The 18788-nt window shown below is 43.9% G+C and overlaps 1 protein-coding gene across 1 annotated transcript in view; it reads left to right on the top strand.

Moving 5' to 3' along the window:
* The window catches only part of LOC146188506 (protein 5NUC-like), a 48142-nt gene that overhangs the window by 23371 nt on the left and 5983 nt on the right, over positions 1–18788 (top strand). Inside the window, exons 4-8 of the mRNA XM_084603813.1 lie at positions 284–469; positions 2219–2416; positions 3917–4177; positions 4561–4719; positions 7355–7552. Of these exons, the coding sequence (XP_084459939.1) occupies positions 284–469; positions 2219–2416; positions 3917–4177; positions 4561–4719; positions 7355–7552 (1002 nt within the window). The remainder of the gene's footprint in view (positions 1–283; positions 470–2218; positions 2417–3916; positions 4178–4560; positions 4720–7354; positions 7553–18788) is intronic.

Raw genomic sequence — 18788 nt, 5'->3', positions numbered from 1 at the left:
TCCCTTACGGCGCGGTTGCGGTGTCCACAGAAATCAAGTGAGACAGTTACCGCGCCTTTCCCTTCCTATAAATAAATCAGTGACTTTACACGGGTAACGTGGTAATTATATGCTTTTTCTAACAGCCTAATTGTTCATAATTGAACGAGTACTTGGGTGTATAATTTAAGGTACCTCTTGATGGCAAACTGAACCTTCTTTTCAATATTGCAGTAGGTTCTAGGTAGCGTTAAAGATGTGACCAAGAACATTTACTTCCCAATATTTTTTTTTCTGTTCACAGGTGGTGTTCGGATACTGCCAGAGGCGCACAGCATCAACTCCGAGATCGAAAAGCTTAAGAAAGATAACGTTACCGTATTTATACTCGTGAGCCACGTTGGGTTTGACGTTGACCAGACGCTTGCCGACCAGTGTCCAGACCTGGACCTCATTGTTGGTGGCCACACCAACACGTTTCTTTGCACGGGTAACGTGGTAATTATATGCTTTTTCTAACAGCCTAATTGTTCATAATTGAACGAGTACTTGGGTGTATAATTTAAGGTACCTCTTGATGGCAAACTGAACCTTCTTTTCAATATTGCATTAGGTTCTAGGTAGCGTTGGAGATGTGACCAAGTTCTTTTAGACCACGTGCTCTAAAAGAAGTAGGTTAGACTTCGGAAACTTCATTCTCTTCCGTGTTTCACCTTCAGCCAAGAGACGCCAGCCGTTGCAGAGAGTACATAAATCTCTACCATCCGCCCGCCTTCCTTCCATTCCAATACAGCAGGAGGAAAAAAAATGTGCAAGTGGGTGGCGTGAGACACAAATCATTCTTGCGCATGAGATTAGATTTAACTATACCCTCTACTCAGGATGACGAAAAGAAGCCAGAATTCAAAACCGACCACAGCAAACGCATGCTTTCAACGGGAAGCGATAAAGTGGAATGATTTTGGCACACGAAAAGGCAATAACCTAAAAGGCGAATTTTAGCTTTTGTCTGCATCACTTATAAGCATAAGGTAATTCTTTCTAGCCAAGATGAACGCATCATTCAGGAACTGTTTAGGGCTTATTGTGGGGACAAACAAAGATAAAACAAACGCTGTGATTACAAAGTGAACATTTATTAGGCAGCCATATACTTGTGGTGAGTTTTTTGCCTTCGTGTGCAGCGCTATTTTGCTTATTTTCTAAACCTTTTAAATTTTGGTTGTAACGTCGTTCATCACCTGCAATAGTGCAAACTATGGCATTTTGCATTTTGCAAACATGGGTATGTATTTTAGCGCCTTTGCCAAAGTTCACGTCCCGTCACTCACGTGGTCCCGCAGATGTAGGCGGTAATACTTCCCCGCTGCATTACCGATACCCCAATGGTGCGGAATGGTGCACTTCAGACTAAGTATAGCGAGCTCCCGCGTCAGACGCCTCTCTTGTCTACGTCGTTATAGGTGCCCCCCCCCCCCCGCCCCCCCCTCCCTATCCTCCTTTTTCTTCTAGGTTTACCGCCTTGTCCAGAGCTGTCCGCTAAATTTTCAACTTTTATGTGCCGTCCCAGGATTCAGGACACTTCACCTAATCATGTGTGCAGACGGTAACATTCCCACACGATGACCGTTTTGTAACCCTGTTCCTTCCTGCAGCTCCTTCCTATCTGCTGACTCCTTGGGAAACTATCCAATGCAGTTTTCAGATGAGGCTCTGAATTTCTGCCTCGTACCGCAAATATTCTTGTGCCAATTGCTTCCCCTGTGCTGCTACCGCTTTCACGAACTGCAGTCGTCAGCGTTCCTGTAGCAATGCTCGCTGGCGGGAGCACATAACGAAACATCACTGCGGCAAGCTCTCTCCTTTTACGTCTGCTATTGGAACAAAAATTAAATAGAAACTGTGTATGCATCTGAACGCTTCAAAGGGTATTCTAGGGCTTCACGGTTGAGGCTCACGCGGCATTATTTTCATTCTCGTAGGAAAAAATCGCTAGTAGTTCTAAGGAGTTTTTACTCTTGTTGAAGCCGTGTCAACGAAGGGATCGAGCTCGAATGAAATAAAAGCAACACAGTTTCTGGCTAACATAAACACACTGTTCAAACACTGTATTTTATTACTAGAATATTGAACGTTTTCACAGTTTTGTTCCTTTATTAGGGATATCACCATCATAATTATGTGAAACACATTTACCGTGTGATGGCAAATGCCGCCGCCTTTTCGTGCCTCACTGCAGGTCCCCCACCAGTAAAGGTTACACCTGAAGGACCATACCCTTTTGTGCACAACCGAACAGACGGCACGCGTTGCCTTATAGTACAAGATTACCGTTTTGGAATGTTTTTTGGCTTCCTTCAACTTGAAATCAATGAAATTGGCAACATAACCAAATGGTCTGGAAATCCCATCTTGCTGAGCCAGAATCTCACTGAAGGTAAGGTTTCGTTTCAATATTTGCATTTGCCCGTCACAACAGCATCAAGCCCCAATTTTCTTCGTTCCTCGAGGAACGTCATACTAATGCTATAATACTACGCCATACTAATTAATTTGGGCTATTTTCGGTTATTTGAAGCGAACCGAGCTCGCATGGCATTTGCGTGTTCTAGTATTTCCTGCTCAGATAAATGATTCCGCTATGCCCGAGGTTAGATCGCACAAATAACTAAGTGCCAAATACACTGAGCCGCCGAGGTAGATGTTGAGTAGATTACACGACACCTGCCAGCTTGGCCACTCACCTTCCATTAGTGTAAACGTAACGGCAAATTACCAATAATTCCTTTTGATGCCACGTTTTTTTCTGCGCTTTGAAATATCTGGCACTTTTAAAGGAACTCATAAGCTGTCTCGTCTGCGTACACCATCGCTTTAAACGCAGGTTAAAAGTGAGGTTATAATAAATTACTTTAGAGCTATCACTTGGAAGAAAAAGAACCGATTTTATTTCCTCTAGTTTGGTTGGGTTTGGTTTAAGGTGTTTGACGTCTCCAAGCGACTACGGCTATAAGAGTGGCGTAGTGAATGGCTCCGGAAACTTCGACCACTTCGTATTTTTTAACCTCTACTAGCCGCGTAATACACGGGTACCTTGACTTTCGCCTCCAGGTAAAGGCGACCGCCGTGGCAGGGATTCGATTCCGAATCCTTAGGCACAGTAGTATAGTGCCCTAATCACTTACCCAGGTGGCCGAACGCTTCGAAGTATTGCACTATACGCCTTCTCTCATGTTCTGAGTCGCTTGTGGACGTTAAATCTGATAAGCCAAACCAAAGGGGGCGACGTCCAGTTCTTTGTTAGGCGCCGTTTTAAAAGAGCTGATGGTTTTAAATCTAATTATGAGGTGCCAGTTACAGCGGAGGTAATTGGTTCATAAGTTTGAAAAAGCAGTCTTTAAAGGTTATATTTCAGAACACAGCAACTGACGCCACATCTCATTGGTATCATTTACGAAGGCCGCGTTAGGAGTGCTGGGTAAAAAACGGGTAGTTTTTGTTTCAAGTGGCCAGTTACGTGCGAACGTTTTCACGTTTTGGTAAAGCCGTGTTTCTGGACGGTTTATATCGTGAACGCCAGCAGATAATTTTCTGCGTGGGACAACAAAAGAATCTAATAGCCAATTACTTTTGATTCAAAAAGTACCTCTCTCTTTATTCAGTTTACCAATCTAGATCAGAATATCAGAACTGTAATTAGCGCCGCAAAATCTTCACCACAGGAATTTTGTAAAACCGAATAAATTGAAAGCGTAAGCCACGCCAAAAGGAGCATCCGTCTTAGTTGGGGTCCTTAAGCAGCTTTAAGCAGTACGGTATTGACAATCTGAGCTTGCACTGCCCATCGATGACAATTTATGTTATCAGAATATGAATGAAAATTTGCAAATTTGATTTCCACAGAAAAGAACCTTTTTCATTTCTTGCGCATTTTCAGACCAAACTATGTTGAGCAACTTGGAGCCGTACAAGAAGATAGTGGAAGCTGCGGTGAATAAAATCGTGGGCTCCACGAAAGTGCTGCTGGAGGCTAGCGGAAAACTGTGCCGCTACAAAGAATGCAATTCAGTCAACCTCATGGCTGACTCCTTCTTCGACTACTACGCGAACAGAAACAGCAGCGTGCCTGAAGCGTGGTCCATTGTCAACGCCGCTGTCATCAATGGCGGCATAGGGAGGGACTCCATCGAACAAAAGCGTGAGTTTTCTTTGTTGCCACCTTAGTTCATGATGTGAAGTTAAAACTGGAGCGAGTACCTCATCTGTTTATTGATAATGGTATACTCATGTCGTATTTCTTGCATAATCAAACACGCTCAGGCGCAGCGCTTGGCGTGAAATTGAACTAGAACATATCTCCTGTGACGACCGAGGGGATGTGTACGTGGAATATTTTGAGTCGAAATGTTATGGCAATTCTATCATTTCAAACGACCTACATGTCATCCGATCTTTATAGAGATTGGTTGGTGTAAATGTTCTACTGACGCTCTTGTGAGCATTCCGATATTATCGAATTTCACTACGCGGTACAAATTCTCACAAGGAGAGTAAAAATGCGCATACGTTTTCTTCTTTCTGCGAACGTCACACTTGGCGACCTCCTGGGGGCTATGCCTTACGACAGCGACCTCGTAGTAATGAATATAAGCGGCTATAATTTGCAACAAATGTTCGAGTACAGCGTCGAGAATTTTACATGGTATCCAGACCTGAATGGAAAATTTCTGCAAGTATCGGGTAAGTGTCCCGCAAACTATTTTCGAACCATGTTTAAAGAAATAAACTTATTCGCGCACTCAAATCAACTTCAGATCAATATATATTCTGCATATGAGCGAAAGGTTCTTCAAATATAAAATAAAGAAAAGAGCGTTTCCAACTAGTGGGCCTATTTAGGCTTTTGATGAGGACGATGGTGCTTCTAAGCAAGCCCGTATAGCCGGGGTTTACTGGCTGGCGGCGTTATTTGTGCGAAGTCAATACATCGGGGGGTGGCTGAGAGGAACAAGAGGCATCTGTAAGGCCTCCGCATTTTAACGCTCGGGATCTCTCTGACTAATAATGGTATGGTGATTGTGATCTCTCTAGCAAGTGGCAGTGGCAGGTAACATGACTGAACCGTGATTGGTCGGCAGTTTCTGTGACGTCATGAGATCGCATGTCATGACCAAAATCAGGCACTGCGGACTTGAACTTCGCCGCTGAGATGGGAGTTTGACATCGTAATCTCGCGGGAGCTAGGATTCTTAAATACCAAGTTAGACCCGCGGCCTCTTGACCAGACTTTATATTTACGTTGTGTTTGGCAACTTGGATGGCTTAATATACTGTTCTCTGCACGAGAGCGCACCTCTGACAGGAGAAACTTGGCAGGTGAACTGGCCTGGCGCTGATTGGGTGGCGGTTTCTTTGACGTCACCTGTCTGAGGTTACCTGTATTCTGTTTGCTTGCATTCAAAGTGTCTCTGACGTCAACCATCACATATGTATTACGTAGCTTAACTTTGTTAGCTCCCGTAATGAGCCGGGTGAATTCAGGCCGCTTTGAAATGCATAGCCACCCTCGACCTTTACAGCATTTCGAGGCTAACATACACCGCGTCATGCGGCGTGCACAATAGTCATTCACATCTACAATCGGCCATGATCAAATTCGCAAAACTTGTGCCTTGGCACGTTATGCTAGTTTTGGTCATGTTAAGCCTTTAAAATATTGTTGGCTCTATGCTGACAATATTGTGCTATTACAACGTAGACAAGGAGGCTTAGAACCCCTTTTAAGTACTCTTCTAGTCACTAGACATAATGCGCACTGTACGTTGAGTGGAAATAAACATTGTCACATAGTGATGACAATTAAGCTCGGTAGCCAGAAACAAAGACACTGATGATGCAGTTGAATGAAAGTCTTTATTGGCCAGACGTACGCCCGCAAAAGAACTAAGCGAATCGGCGGCAACGATAAGAACGATCGTACTCGCCGGTCGTCGAACAAATAATGCCGTCGCACCGACAAACGCTCAATTTAAAAGTGGTGAGGAACCATCTAGATAAAGCCGCAATGGCACGAATCTTTGAGACGCATCTCGGCGCATCTGGCGCGACAAAGCAGCTGATAAAGCTGCGCCTCGCGACAACGAGCATGAACAAACAAAGAATACATGATCCGCGTACCAGAATCAGAGCGATAAGGTCGCATGCCGGCAGCTGTCGAAAAGAGAACAAATAAAGATTTAACTAGATTGCGGCAATATGGCTTATTCGTATTGATCATATCGGGAAGTGCCACAGACATCCATGATAGTAAAATACCGATAGTCATGAGTAAGGAAACTTTTTAACAATGTATCATCTAAAAACATGAGCAGCAAATCCTAGGACGAAATAAAAAATTGTTCCCAGTGATTCATCGGAATATTAGGAATAAATGAACCTTATCTTGTTAGGTACAGCACTATCCGTGAAGATATCAATGCCGGCAGAATGAACTTCTCTGAACTCATGGGGTTCGCAATAACAAAAGATAACGAAATATGCTTCAAGGGCGGTAGAGAGCTGTGGAAATAGGAGATAGTATTGGTACTTAAACCCTTAGCATCGACCTTAAGAGTGGAGGCTCGCATTTAAAGCCGCAATCGACTAAATAGTGCTGAAATCGTTAGAAAGCCCTCTAATGTATAGTTTATAGTCATTCCCGAGAAAAAGCGGTGTTTCGTGGTGTTTAAAAAATATATAGTAAAATCTAATTAGTACCATTAACGTATGCATTGGTTTGCAGCCAGAGGCCCAATATTCGTCATCTATGAACTCTCTAATCGCTTTCAGCTACAAGATGTACGACATTTAAAATGGAAGGGTCTAACACTCGATGGATAGTATTCTCCCTCCCATCTGTGAGCGGGAGAACACATACTGCAAAGAAAAAATTTGAATAAACAGATGGTAAATAGACGAATGTTTAGAACTATCAAGTGTAATAAACTGAACCTTCTTTTATCCCTTGCTGAAGCTTCAACTGTTATCGGAAGAAAGATCATAGCAGTTAAATATTGCAGTCAAAAAATCTGGTTGCTGTCGTCGTACATGCGACGTGTCATCCGTATAGTAAACGAAGTGCGTGGAATTAGAATATCGATGGCGTTGCCAATAAATTGAATTTCGTATATTTCAGCAAGGTAGACGAGTAGGCCCCTTGGTGGAACTAAAACCCGTGGCTAAAACATTTCTTGTTTTAGTAAAATTTTGCGAAATTATAGAAAATATTTGCGTAAAACGTATTGATACGCATAGTGTCTCACATGAAATATTTCTCACTGCTATTGATCTCACACTTTTCTCTAAATGTTTCTTATTCTGCTCCTGTTCTCCCTAGGAGCACGTGTCGTCTACAACTTCAGCCTGCCCAATGGCTGTCGGGTCGTGTCGCTCAAGGTTCTGTGCGCCAACTGCAGCGTGCCAGTGTACGAGGACGTCGTAGCGAATAATACATACAGCATCGTGACCACCGCGTTCATCGCAAACGGAGGCGACGGATTCAAGTTCGACAAATCTGTAACCAAGCGCACGGACGGTAAACGAGACAACGTTTTCTAAATACAAGGCCAATGGCATTTACATGTAGCGGCGGTGGTGGTCCGGGAACCTCGATGGTCTACAAAACACTTCGAAAGGAAACGTGTTATTGTGCTTATTTTTCATTATCATTATCATCAGTCGGACTATGTATACTGGAAGGCAAAGATCTCCCATATTCCTCCAACTAATCCGGTCCTGTGCTAGCTGCATCCCTTTGACTGCCGCCAAATTCTTAATCTCATCCACCCACCTAATTTCATGCTAGCTACAGCTATGCTATAACTTCCCTTAAGATACAATTTTTTACCCTCAGTGACCTCAATTCTTTCCTGTCATGTCCATTTCTTCTTGTTTAGACTATAAAGTCGTTAACTGAAGTTTGCTCTGACCCACGCTGAACGCTTTAATTATTTTAACCTTTCTCTCTCTTCATACCCATAGGTGAGTGTCGGTAAAGTACAGCTGTTATATATTTGACTTTTTAGGGATAGCGCTACGTTCCTAGTCATGATCTGCCTAGTCTGCCTAGTTCCTCGTCATGATCTGTCTTCAGTCCCAAGTTTAGTCTGCTAGGTAGTATTTTACATTCGTGGGCAGAACCTGCGCTTACTACCCGTCTCAAGTAGAGATATTCTATTACCACTTCGGATGCCTGGCTACCTATTCTAAATTGCTGTTCTTGTTCAAAATCTAAGGCATACCATCCTGCACTTACTTTCTTGGGGTTTTTTGCAATATGTCACCTGAGTTATTTGGCAAAGCAATGCCATCGGCGAATCGCAGATTAGTGAGGTATTCTCCTTCAACCCCTATCCCTTACTGCTCTTATTCCATGTCTCTGAATACATCATTTAAAGACGTTGTAAGCAGGACTGAGGAGATCGCATCTATCTGTCTTGCCCATTTCTTTATTGGAATTTTAGCACTTTCTTTATGCCGCATCGTGGTTGCCGTGAAGCCAATATAGATATTGTTACCGGGAAACGCGGGGCCAAAGTGATGTGCTCACTGACAAAGACGACGACCGAGAAACGCGGGCACGACGAAGCGTTGAGAAAGAGGACGACGCTGACAGAGTGGATACTGCACGGCTACCGAAGTCTTAGCGTCGAGTTCAGCCCATCGCAGTGCTGTTACATTAAGTACATCCCCGTAACATCTTGGTGGAGGTGCCGGGTAGATGAAGCCGCGTCGGTTGTCATCGTGACGGTTCCGAGATGATGGCCACTGCGGAGATCCAGCGTCAGATTGTGTCGAACCCGCGACCAGTACAAGTACTTTCATATATAGCTCATCTACAGCCTGATTTTGCAACACCTGCATGACTACTGAGATTTCCACTGAGTCAAATGCTTTCCAGTAATCAATGTATGCTATGTGTAAGGACTGGGTATATTCCGAGCATTTTTATACCACCTGGCTCATAGCATGGATATCATCAATGGTAGAGTGCCCTTTCTGGACATCTGCTTGATCCTGGCATTGATCGAAACCTATGATTGCCCTTATTCAAAATTTTATTAGCGATTTTCATAGTACATAAACTGCACAGAACCGACAGTAAGCTGATCGGTCTCCAATTTTTCAAATCCTTATAGCCCCATTTTTTATGGATTAGGTTAATCTCAGCGTTCTTCCGATTCCGATACCGTCGCTTTCGTAGCTCGTGCGGAATTGTGTATACAGGGTGGCCAGTTTTTCTAGCATGATATTTCCACTATGCGTCAATAAATCTGTTGTTAATTGATCCTCCTCAGCTTCTTTCCTCTTTTCGTAGCTATTAATGATTTCTTGATCTCGGTCTTTTGTTACTGGCAGGACCACTGACTGCCCTTCACTACTGGCAATCTTATTATTATGCCTTATTATTGTGACTTGTGCATGCAAATGTAAATATAAGTGGTGGCAATAACAAGAAATTAGGAGGATATATAAGCTCCGCCTCAAGGATATGACGCGATGGTGACCTGTGGCCCTCTGAGGTGGTGTCGTATTCAGAAATTGACGTAGACGTGCAGTGTGCACTCAGAGAGCCTTTCAAATTTAGAATGCCGAAGTCTTTATTTACCATTCCGACGACGTATCAGGGCGGCACTCGTGCCGCTGATTGCCGCACGCCGGTGCCATTTTCTTCATTTCTCCGACACCTTGTTGTCACGTTTTATGTGCGGCGACAGCTAGACAATGGCGACAAGGACGCCTTTTTGACAAAACCAGCTGTATACGGTATAAGTAAAACTCCCTTGCCAGTCCTCGTGAAACAGAATGCTTACGACTCTCACCCGCGCTCTATTTAAAGTTGGCAAGAAATCATGAATATAAAATTCCAAATGCGACTACAGCAATCTTGAATAATGTGAAGGAAGTCTCATGTGTCTGCGATCATTTGAGATAAATTCCAGCGCTTTTGTATTCCCTCCAAGAATGTTAAAGCCGCGTACCGGTAGCCTCGACCATGAAAAACGCAAATGTTCACAAAACTACAAATCTCTCAATTAAGAATCGTCCCATAGCAAAGAACGGAATAACATGTCGTTCAGAATAATCTTCGGCCATATAAACACTGTCGTTGGTAACACGAAGCGTAATTTAGAGCGCATGATAAAAGATTATAACAGCAACCTGAACAACATAAGTCGTGCGCGGCGACGCTGAGAGACTTTCATATCATAACGATCTCTTAGCCTAGTTCTATAAACCCCCGGCCCTCAGTCACCAGCGGCTGTGGAACAACTGACCACGGCGGTGGTCAGACCTGTGACGCAGCAGGGGTGCTAAGAATTCCTGGCTCCGCTGGACAGGCCGCCATTGGAAACTGACCTTGACAACGTTTAACGCTAGAACCCTATCTAGTGAAGCTAGTTTAGCAGTGCTGTTAGAGGAACTAGAGGGCATGAAATGGGATGTCATAGGGCTTAGTGAGGTTAGGAGGCCGAATGAGGCATATACTGTACTGAAGGATGGGCATGTACTGTATTATCGAGGTTTACCAGAGAGGCGACAACTAGGAGTAGGTTTCCTTATCAATAAGTATATAGCGGGTTATATAGATGAATTCTATGGTATTAATGAGAGGGTGGCAGATATCGTAATTAGGCCTAATAAGCGGAATAAACTGAAGGTTATACAGGCCTATGCTCCTACATGTAGTTATGATGACCAGGCAGTTGAAAGCTTCTACGAAGATGTAAAATCGGCAATGCAAAAAGTAAAGACGCAGTATACTGACCTAATGGGAGACTTCAATGCCAAGGAAGGGAAAAAAACAGGCAGGAGACCAGGCAGTAGGTGACTATGGCATTGGCTCTAGGAATAGCAGGGGGAAGTTACTAGTTGAGCTTGCATAGCGCAATAACTTAAAAATCATGAATACTTCGTTCAGCAAACGGAAGAACCGGAAATTGTCATGGAAAAGTCCTAACGGGGAGACTAAAAATGAAATTGACTTCATACTGTGTTCAACCTCCGCCATTTTGCAAGATGTAGAGGTAATCGGGAAAGTGCGATGCAGTGACCACAGGATGGTGAGGTCCCAAATTAGTCTAAATCTGAAGAAGCTTGGAACGCAACAGATTAGTAAGAAAGAAATCCATCAACAAATTACCGGTAGGGGGAGAGCAGAAGAGTTCAGGATCTCGCTACAACACAGATATTCATCTCTAACCGAGGATGGTGACATTACCCTAGAAGCAATGAACAATAATTTCACAAATATCATTACTGAGTGCGCTGTAGAAGTAGCCGGTAGGATAGTTAGAGAGGATACCGGTAACCTCTTTAAGGAGACAAAAGATTTGATTAAGAAACGCCGGGGTATGAAAACTTCCAATCCAACAGACCAGATAGAATTGGCCCAGATATCAAAGCTAATCAATAAGAGTGAGGTGGCCGATATGAGGAAGTATAACATGGAGAAAATTGAACATGCTCTAAAGAACGGGGGAAGTCTCAAAGCGGCAAAGAAAAATTGGGCATAGGCAAAACCCAGATGTATGCGATAAGGGACAAGGCGGATAACACCATCATAAAAAGTAGCCGCGGAATTCTATACAAATCTCTACAGTAGCCAAAGTAGCCAGGACCGTAATGAGATTGGCGGTAGGGAAAAGCAGTCAGACGTTCCACGAGTGACGAAAGACGAGGTCAAGAAAGCATTAGAAACTATGAAAAGGGGGAAATCAGCTGGAGTGGATCAGATAACTACAGATTTGTTAAAGGTAGGGGAGGGGAGGGGGGATAACGTGCTAGAAACACTGGGCACCCTGTATACGCAGTGCCTGGTGTCGTCGACGGGACCGGAACCATGGAAGAATGCAAACATTGTCCTCATTCATAAGAAAGGGGACTCTAAGGACCTTAAAAATTACAGACCACTCAGCTTACTATCTGTTACGTGTAAGGTATTTACTAAGGTAATTGCTAATAGAATCACGACAACCTTAGACTGCAATCAAGCAAATGATCAAGCAGGTTTTCGGAAACGGTACTCTACTATCGATCATATCCATACCATGAACCAGGTGATAGAAAAATGTTCGGAATATAACCAGCCCTTATACATAGCAATCATTGATTACGAAAAAGCATTTGACTCAGTTGAAACCTCGACGGTGATGCAGGCATTGCGAAATCAGGGGGTGGACGAGCCGTACGTGAAAGTGCTGGAAGATATATATAGTGGCTGCACAGCAACCATAGTTCTGCATAAAGAAAGTAACAAAATTCCCATAAAGAAAGGTGTTAGGCAAGGAGACACAATCTTCCTAGTACTATTCACAGCTTGTTTAGAGGAAGTATTCAGAGACTTGGAATGGGAGCAGTTAGGGATAAGGGTAGATGGAGAATACCTCAGTAATCTGCGATTTGCTGATGACATTGACTTGTTAACTAACTCGGGGGATGAACTGCAAATAATGATTGATGACCTAGACAGGAAAAGTAGAAAGGTAGGCTTAAAAATCAATATGCGGAAGACTAAGGTAATGTTCAACAGCCTCCGGAAGGAACAGCAGTGTACGCTAGGTAGCGAAGCACTGGAAGTAGTAGGCGAATATGTCTACTTAGGACAGGTAGTTACCGCAGATCCAAACTATGAAAAGGAAATAACAAGAAGACTATGATTGGGATGGAGCGCATTTGGCAAGCACTCACAGATTATGACTAGCAGCTTACCGGTATCGCTCAAGAGGAAAGTATACAACAGTTGCATCTTGCCTGTACTCACCTAATGGGCTGAAACGTGGAGGCTGACCAAGAGAGTTCTACTTAAGTTGAGAACACCCCAGAGGGCTATGGAACGAAAAATGGTATGGGCAACAATAAGAGATATAAAGCGTGCAGAGTGGGTCAGAGAAATAACTCAAGTTACCGACATTCTAGTGCAAATTAAGAAGAAATGGACATGGGCAGGACATGTAGTGCGAACAGAGGATAACCGATGGTCGCTTAGGGTAAAAAATTGGGTTCCAAGGGAAGGTAGGCGTAGCAGGGGCGGCAGACAGTTAGGTGGGCGGATGATCGAGGTTAAGAAGTTCGCAGGGGTCAAGTGGATGCAGCTAGCATAGAACCGGGTTAATTGGAGAAATATGGGAGAGAGCTTCGCCCTGTAGTGGGTATCGCAAGGCTGATGATGATGATAATGACTTCTTAGCCTAGTGCGCCTCGTAGACGAAGGACTGTTTCGGGGCTGAGATAACAGTGGAAAAGTTAATCTCATCTTATTTAGCGAATAATTGTCCTAGCCCGTCTTATGCAGCGCCTCGTTGTAAGATGCAACGTCCGGTTCACGGAAGGGCCGGTCTTTCATCCGTGTCTGGGAGGAGCGACGGCTGAACCTGCGTATTGAAGATGGGCGGTGGCGTCTAGCTTTTATTCAAAATTGACGTTCGAAACATGGCATAGAAAGGAGTCGGTGCCTTTTTGCCGTTATTCTTCTACACTGCGGTGTTGTATACAAAAACATAAGATATACGTGCAACGTATATAGTTAGTGTGTCGGTGATATTTTTTTCTTCAGTATCTTCCTTCATTAGGCCGGTAAGTACGTTTGACTGCGGAAAGTATGCCTCGGCGAGGCTTTTGCAGGAAGGGGTAGAGCAATATGATAAAACAATGAAAGCAAACATAATATATTACGCACGGGCTTGTAAAATTATTCTAATGACAATTCGCCAATGTTGCCTGCTAAGCAATTGGAAGTTTCCATTGTATAAAGGAAGAGCTTGAAGGTTGATAATTATACTTCCAAACTCGAACTTTATTCGCAGTAGTTTTAGCGATATATTCGTACAACAATTGTTAGAGACGCATGTATGTTGCGTGTGAAGTTACAAAAGAACTTCAATATTTTGCAGGAGCCAAAGAGAATTTTTAGGAGTATACAAAGCAGAGCCCTGAGTGAGCGGCGCAGAGCTCGTTAATCTTATTTTCCTTCTTCTGCATAATCCTCTTTGGCTCGCGACAGCCTCATGGGTCACGGCTCTTTCGCTCGGTTTTCGCTCGGTTGCAGCACCAACGCTAACGCGGCTCAAACGCTGAACAAGAGCATAGGTGCTGCGCTCTCAAAAACTGTATATGAATAAATGTTTGTAGGCATAAAAGGACGACGCGCTTTTTACACACAGTGGCTTTTTGTCGATTAAGGCTTGAAAAATAACAGATAATTAAGTAGCGTACACAATCCAGATGAATTCACTAAAGTGTAGACGCACTTTAGCCACTAACGACGACGACGCTCCGTTGGAGTATTGAGGCCCATAGATGAAGAAAAATAGGAAACAAAACATTTTTGTCCAATCTTCTTCTTACGCATGGTCTTCTGCACATACCTGAATTTGTTGATTTCACATTGATTAAATGAATTATAAGCAACGTAAGGTAATCTAGAATGGCGTGATTGTGTGTTTTAAATGTTGAAAGCTTAGTATCATGAGGAGAAGCGCTAGGCTTCTTTTGAGAGCCTTATTAGAAAAGACATGAATGTGTTTTTACCTCGACATGCCATGTTTGAGTAGGAGACCGATATATCAGTTAGACACTATGCGTATATTGTCCGTACTATATACATGTATAAAGAAAGAAGGGCATTGACTTGATCAAAAGGACACACAGATGATTGTAATAAAATAGATAATCCTTTGGCACGCATTGAACCAGTTCTAGAAATCAGACAGTGGATTATTATGAACGGCATAGTCAGTTGGTGATCCAGTGGTTCGTTATGAAATGCAACCATAGGATAAAAGGTGTATAGTTACTTAAGCGTCATATAGCAGGTCAATAAAATATATGAGAAAAACAAGAGGACCTCGGAAAATGCCTTGGAGAACCCTAGATGATCTATTACCTGACATTGAGTTGGTGCGGGTATTAGGAGCCTTGGGAAATAAAGTCCGATATCATGGTAACGCGGCGCGAGTTATTCAGTTCAATGCTTTCACGAATAACGTCTATGAGCAATGTCAACTGAGGTTTTGCTGGCAGGAATCGACACGTCTTTTGCTGTCGAGTGTCTCAGAAATTTTTCGCAAGTTCTCGTTGTTCGAAGGCCTCGTAGGAGTGTGGACAAAACGAAAAGCTAGCTTAATCTATTGGCGAGCTTGGACATAAATTATTTTCGTTTCAGTGAAAGATGTTTGAAAGAATTGTTCTGTGGTTTTGAGCGGTTGCGTGCGAGACACCCCGAAATGTTGCTTCTTGGCCCACTGCTTCAGCCGCCATATCACCTTACCCTTCTTCGGCTAATTGGCACGCATAAAGATACCGTTTATTTCTTCAATTTAAATTCAGGATTCACTGGATGTTGAGTTATTCATTGACCTACTCCTTGAAAACACGTTTATTTATTCCATGCCAGAAGGCGGCGATACCGCTACGGTGCAGTACGGGAGTGAGTTGGCGAGTAGCTTGTCCCTCGCCTTGACCACGATGCTTGAAAATATTTTCAGATGTTCGCACTTGAACTTTTTCTTGCCCGTAGGACATGGCTACATATTTTTATACCACATTCCTTCTGATTCCTCCAAACTAAACAAGACGATTATATCGTTGCGTGAAGTCCTCCAAATTGTCGCAGAAGGATGGTCGAAATAGTCTAGCCAGATTTTTAGGTTCAGGTGCGGCATCCGTCGAATGTGTTAGGCACCCAGGCCTCATGAAAGATTACTTCTTCAGGTTTGGAAGCTCCGGCCATCATCGTTGCGGAATGCCGTTTCAACTGAGCGCTGTCTGGTAGGAGCACGTATGAATAGGGGAGTCCCAGAAGGCAGCATGTGCTTGGAGCTGGACTTTCACCCAAGTGGCATACATTAACCACTCGAAATATATCTCGGCGCAGCTTGTGTTATAAACAAATTGATACAGGGGCATCACAGCGGCTTTCAACGAAAACTAACTGCACGCAGCTTGGAGGAAATGTTTTTCCTTTACAGGAACTTGGCTTCAAACAATTACCTGATGCGAATCTTTAAGACCTAACTCTAAAATGTTTGAAGTGCCAAAGTACTTTACAGGTGCTTTCTCATTCACGAATGCTCCTGTACAGGGCGCTTGGTGAGTCCAGTCTGCACCGCACATGTTTCACTGCACACTGATAGCAATTTTGGAGGCACTCGAACCCCGCCTTTCTAGGTATCACGCGATAGTGGTAATGACTTTCGAAGGTAGCTTCCCTAGCAGTTCCACATTCACGTGCAGGCACTCCACCACTTGTTTATTCATAACCTCTTATTCTGAGCATTTGTTATGCCGGACAACGGTAATGGCATATGCTGCTAACCTACCACATGCAACAAAAGGTTTCTTGAACAGATGTAAAGCTTCGTTTGAGAATACGAATGCTCCTTTGCGGTTATTGGAGGAGTGTCAGAATTGGCACCTACGGATCACGGAGGGTCCCAGTCGAAAAAAAAAAAAACTACAGAACTGTGTCAAAAATACGACAAAATATCCTGTAGTTCTGTCGTTACCATCAGATTTTTCTGTAGTTCTGTAGTACTTTTCTGTAGTTCAGTAGTTTTTATGTAGTATATTTCGGTTGTCTGTAGTTCTGTAGCACTTTTCTGTTGCAACTACAGAAATTTATGATGTTACTACATAATGTTCTGTTGTCACAAGTTTCTCGTCAAAAACCGCACAGAAACTCTGTCGTAACGTCAGAAAATTTTGTGTAGTTTTTTCCGACGGGGGTTCGACCCCCTTCTCAAATTAGCTGCCCATGCTAGGAGCTATTTGTAGCCCAACCATGCGTAGTGGTCGAAATAAGTGACACTACCCGCTATGTATCCGTGTCCGGCAATGTCGCCTGTCAGCTATCACGTGACAGAGGCATAATTGTCATTTTAAGGCGAATGCCTTTCTAGGCTCATGGTGTACGCAAAAAGTGTGCATCCACGCGAGCTGTCCACTACTGCTAGCGTTTGACTGAACAAAGATAACAGAAAAAGAGTGATTTTATGAATTAGAGAAGAAAAACGTGAACCTAGAAGCCAAGTTTGATAGCTGTAAAGGAATATGTAACTTAATTACAGCCCCAAATGTCAAATGTCTATCAAAATAGCGTCGTACGTCGATGTAATTAGGAGACGGGAAAATAGCTCGGACGTCAAAATAGTTCAAAACTGTCGAACTCGGGATAGAAACGCTGGCTTTGTGTCGAAGTAGATTAAGAACGTGTAGCTGAGAGTAATGAATACTTACGAGCATCGAAGGACCTATAATTGAGGTCCCAAAAACGAAGAAAGTTGTATGATGACGTCGTATCCGGTGGAACGACATCGAGGTAGTGTGAGATCTCATAGATGACGTAAACGACGTATTGGTGTCGAAACAAATGAAAACCCCAATTAAGCGCAATTCACAAAACGGCGTGCACACGTGCTTTCGCCTTTCCGTACTTAAGAGGTAAGTAAGCGTCTCCAAAGAATATTTATGCTGATGCCAGACTTCCAGAAAAGGGGACCTTTAACACTATCGCATTACGACTGTTTCTATTAGCCACTCCGGTCGTCGTTACGCGTGTCTGTATTCTAAATATTCCCGGTGATTCAATGGCCGGTAACACTACTTGCCTTGGTGATATCGACATAGTTGAGGCATTAGTACAGCACGCAAAGTTATGCCTTTAAAAAGCCCTACGAGAGAGCTCATAAAACGCTTGCTGCTAGACGGCGTTGCGGCGTTGCATTCGCGGTGACAAATTTCATCTTCGGTTCACTATGAACAGACTGTGCCGCCTTCTCATCTGCTTTAGCTCGTTAGCTTAAAGTCCGATGCTCCAAAGCATTGGACGCTTTAGTCGTCGGCATTGTCGACGTTTTGAGCGAAAAATCAATACCTTTCTTTTTTTTTTCGCAGGTGGTAGCATTTGCTCTGGCAGCATGGCAGAGCACTTTTTGCTCGGCGATTTTCGCAGTTCCAGATACAGATGATCAAGGATACGCAAAGGTAGTCGCACATAGGAGCTATTAAGGCTGTCCTGTTACAGTATTAGCGGCGTAGTTCGGGTTTCCCCCAAGCTTTTTTCCAGACACCCAATGCATGGTTTGCTGAGAGTGACGTTATGGTAGGGAGCGCGCAGTAAGACAGGAACCCATGACCATCACATGGGCTTCTGGGCACAAGGGCATCCTCAGAAATGAGCGCGCTCATGCGTTTGCCCGAGAACTAAGCTTCCGGGCGCCGATGGATGGCCTCCCTAAACCTTCATTATACACCGCCATCGAACCTCTTGACTACACATAATTGTCCACTACTATCGTCGTTGCCGTGCCACGTACCCGCCACCACATCACACCCTTTGTCACATCGACAGCACGTACTGACGACGACTCCAGACACATTCGTTCCCATGTCCGCAATTTGCCCACATCTTTCACCCCACGGACTTCCCCCCATTCTGCACCACATGCAACGCCACCCCACCCACCCTCTGCCATTACTTATGGGAATGCCCACACTCCATCCGCAATCCTCCTTCAAACACCCCACCCCCTCCTCCTGGGAGTCTGCCCTTCTAGCCACGCAACCTGCAGATCAGTTGCGGCTGGTCGAGCGGGCTAAGCTAGAAGGAACAGGCAGAGGTCTCTTGGACTAAGAGGTCCTCTTCGAAGAGCTTACATTTTTTTGTTTAAATAAAGTTTTTTCCTCCTCCTCCTTCAAACGTGGTTTGGTAGCCACCAGAGCATGGAGGGAAAAAATGAGAAAAAGAAGTTGATGGTTAGTGCTTAGGGATC

Source organism: Amblyomma maculatum, chromosome 5 (genome assembly GCF_055883805.1).
Source record: "Amblyomma maculatum isolate TAMU_Amacu chromosome 5, ASM5588380v1, whole genome shotgun sequence".
Taxonomy (NCBI): domain Eukaryota; kingdom Metazoa; phylum Arthropoda; class Arachnida; order Ixodida; family Ixodidae; genus Amblyomma; species Amblyomma maculatum.
Note: the sequence above shows the minus strand (reverse complement) of the source record. Positions and strands in the feature narration are given on the sequence as shown.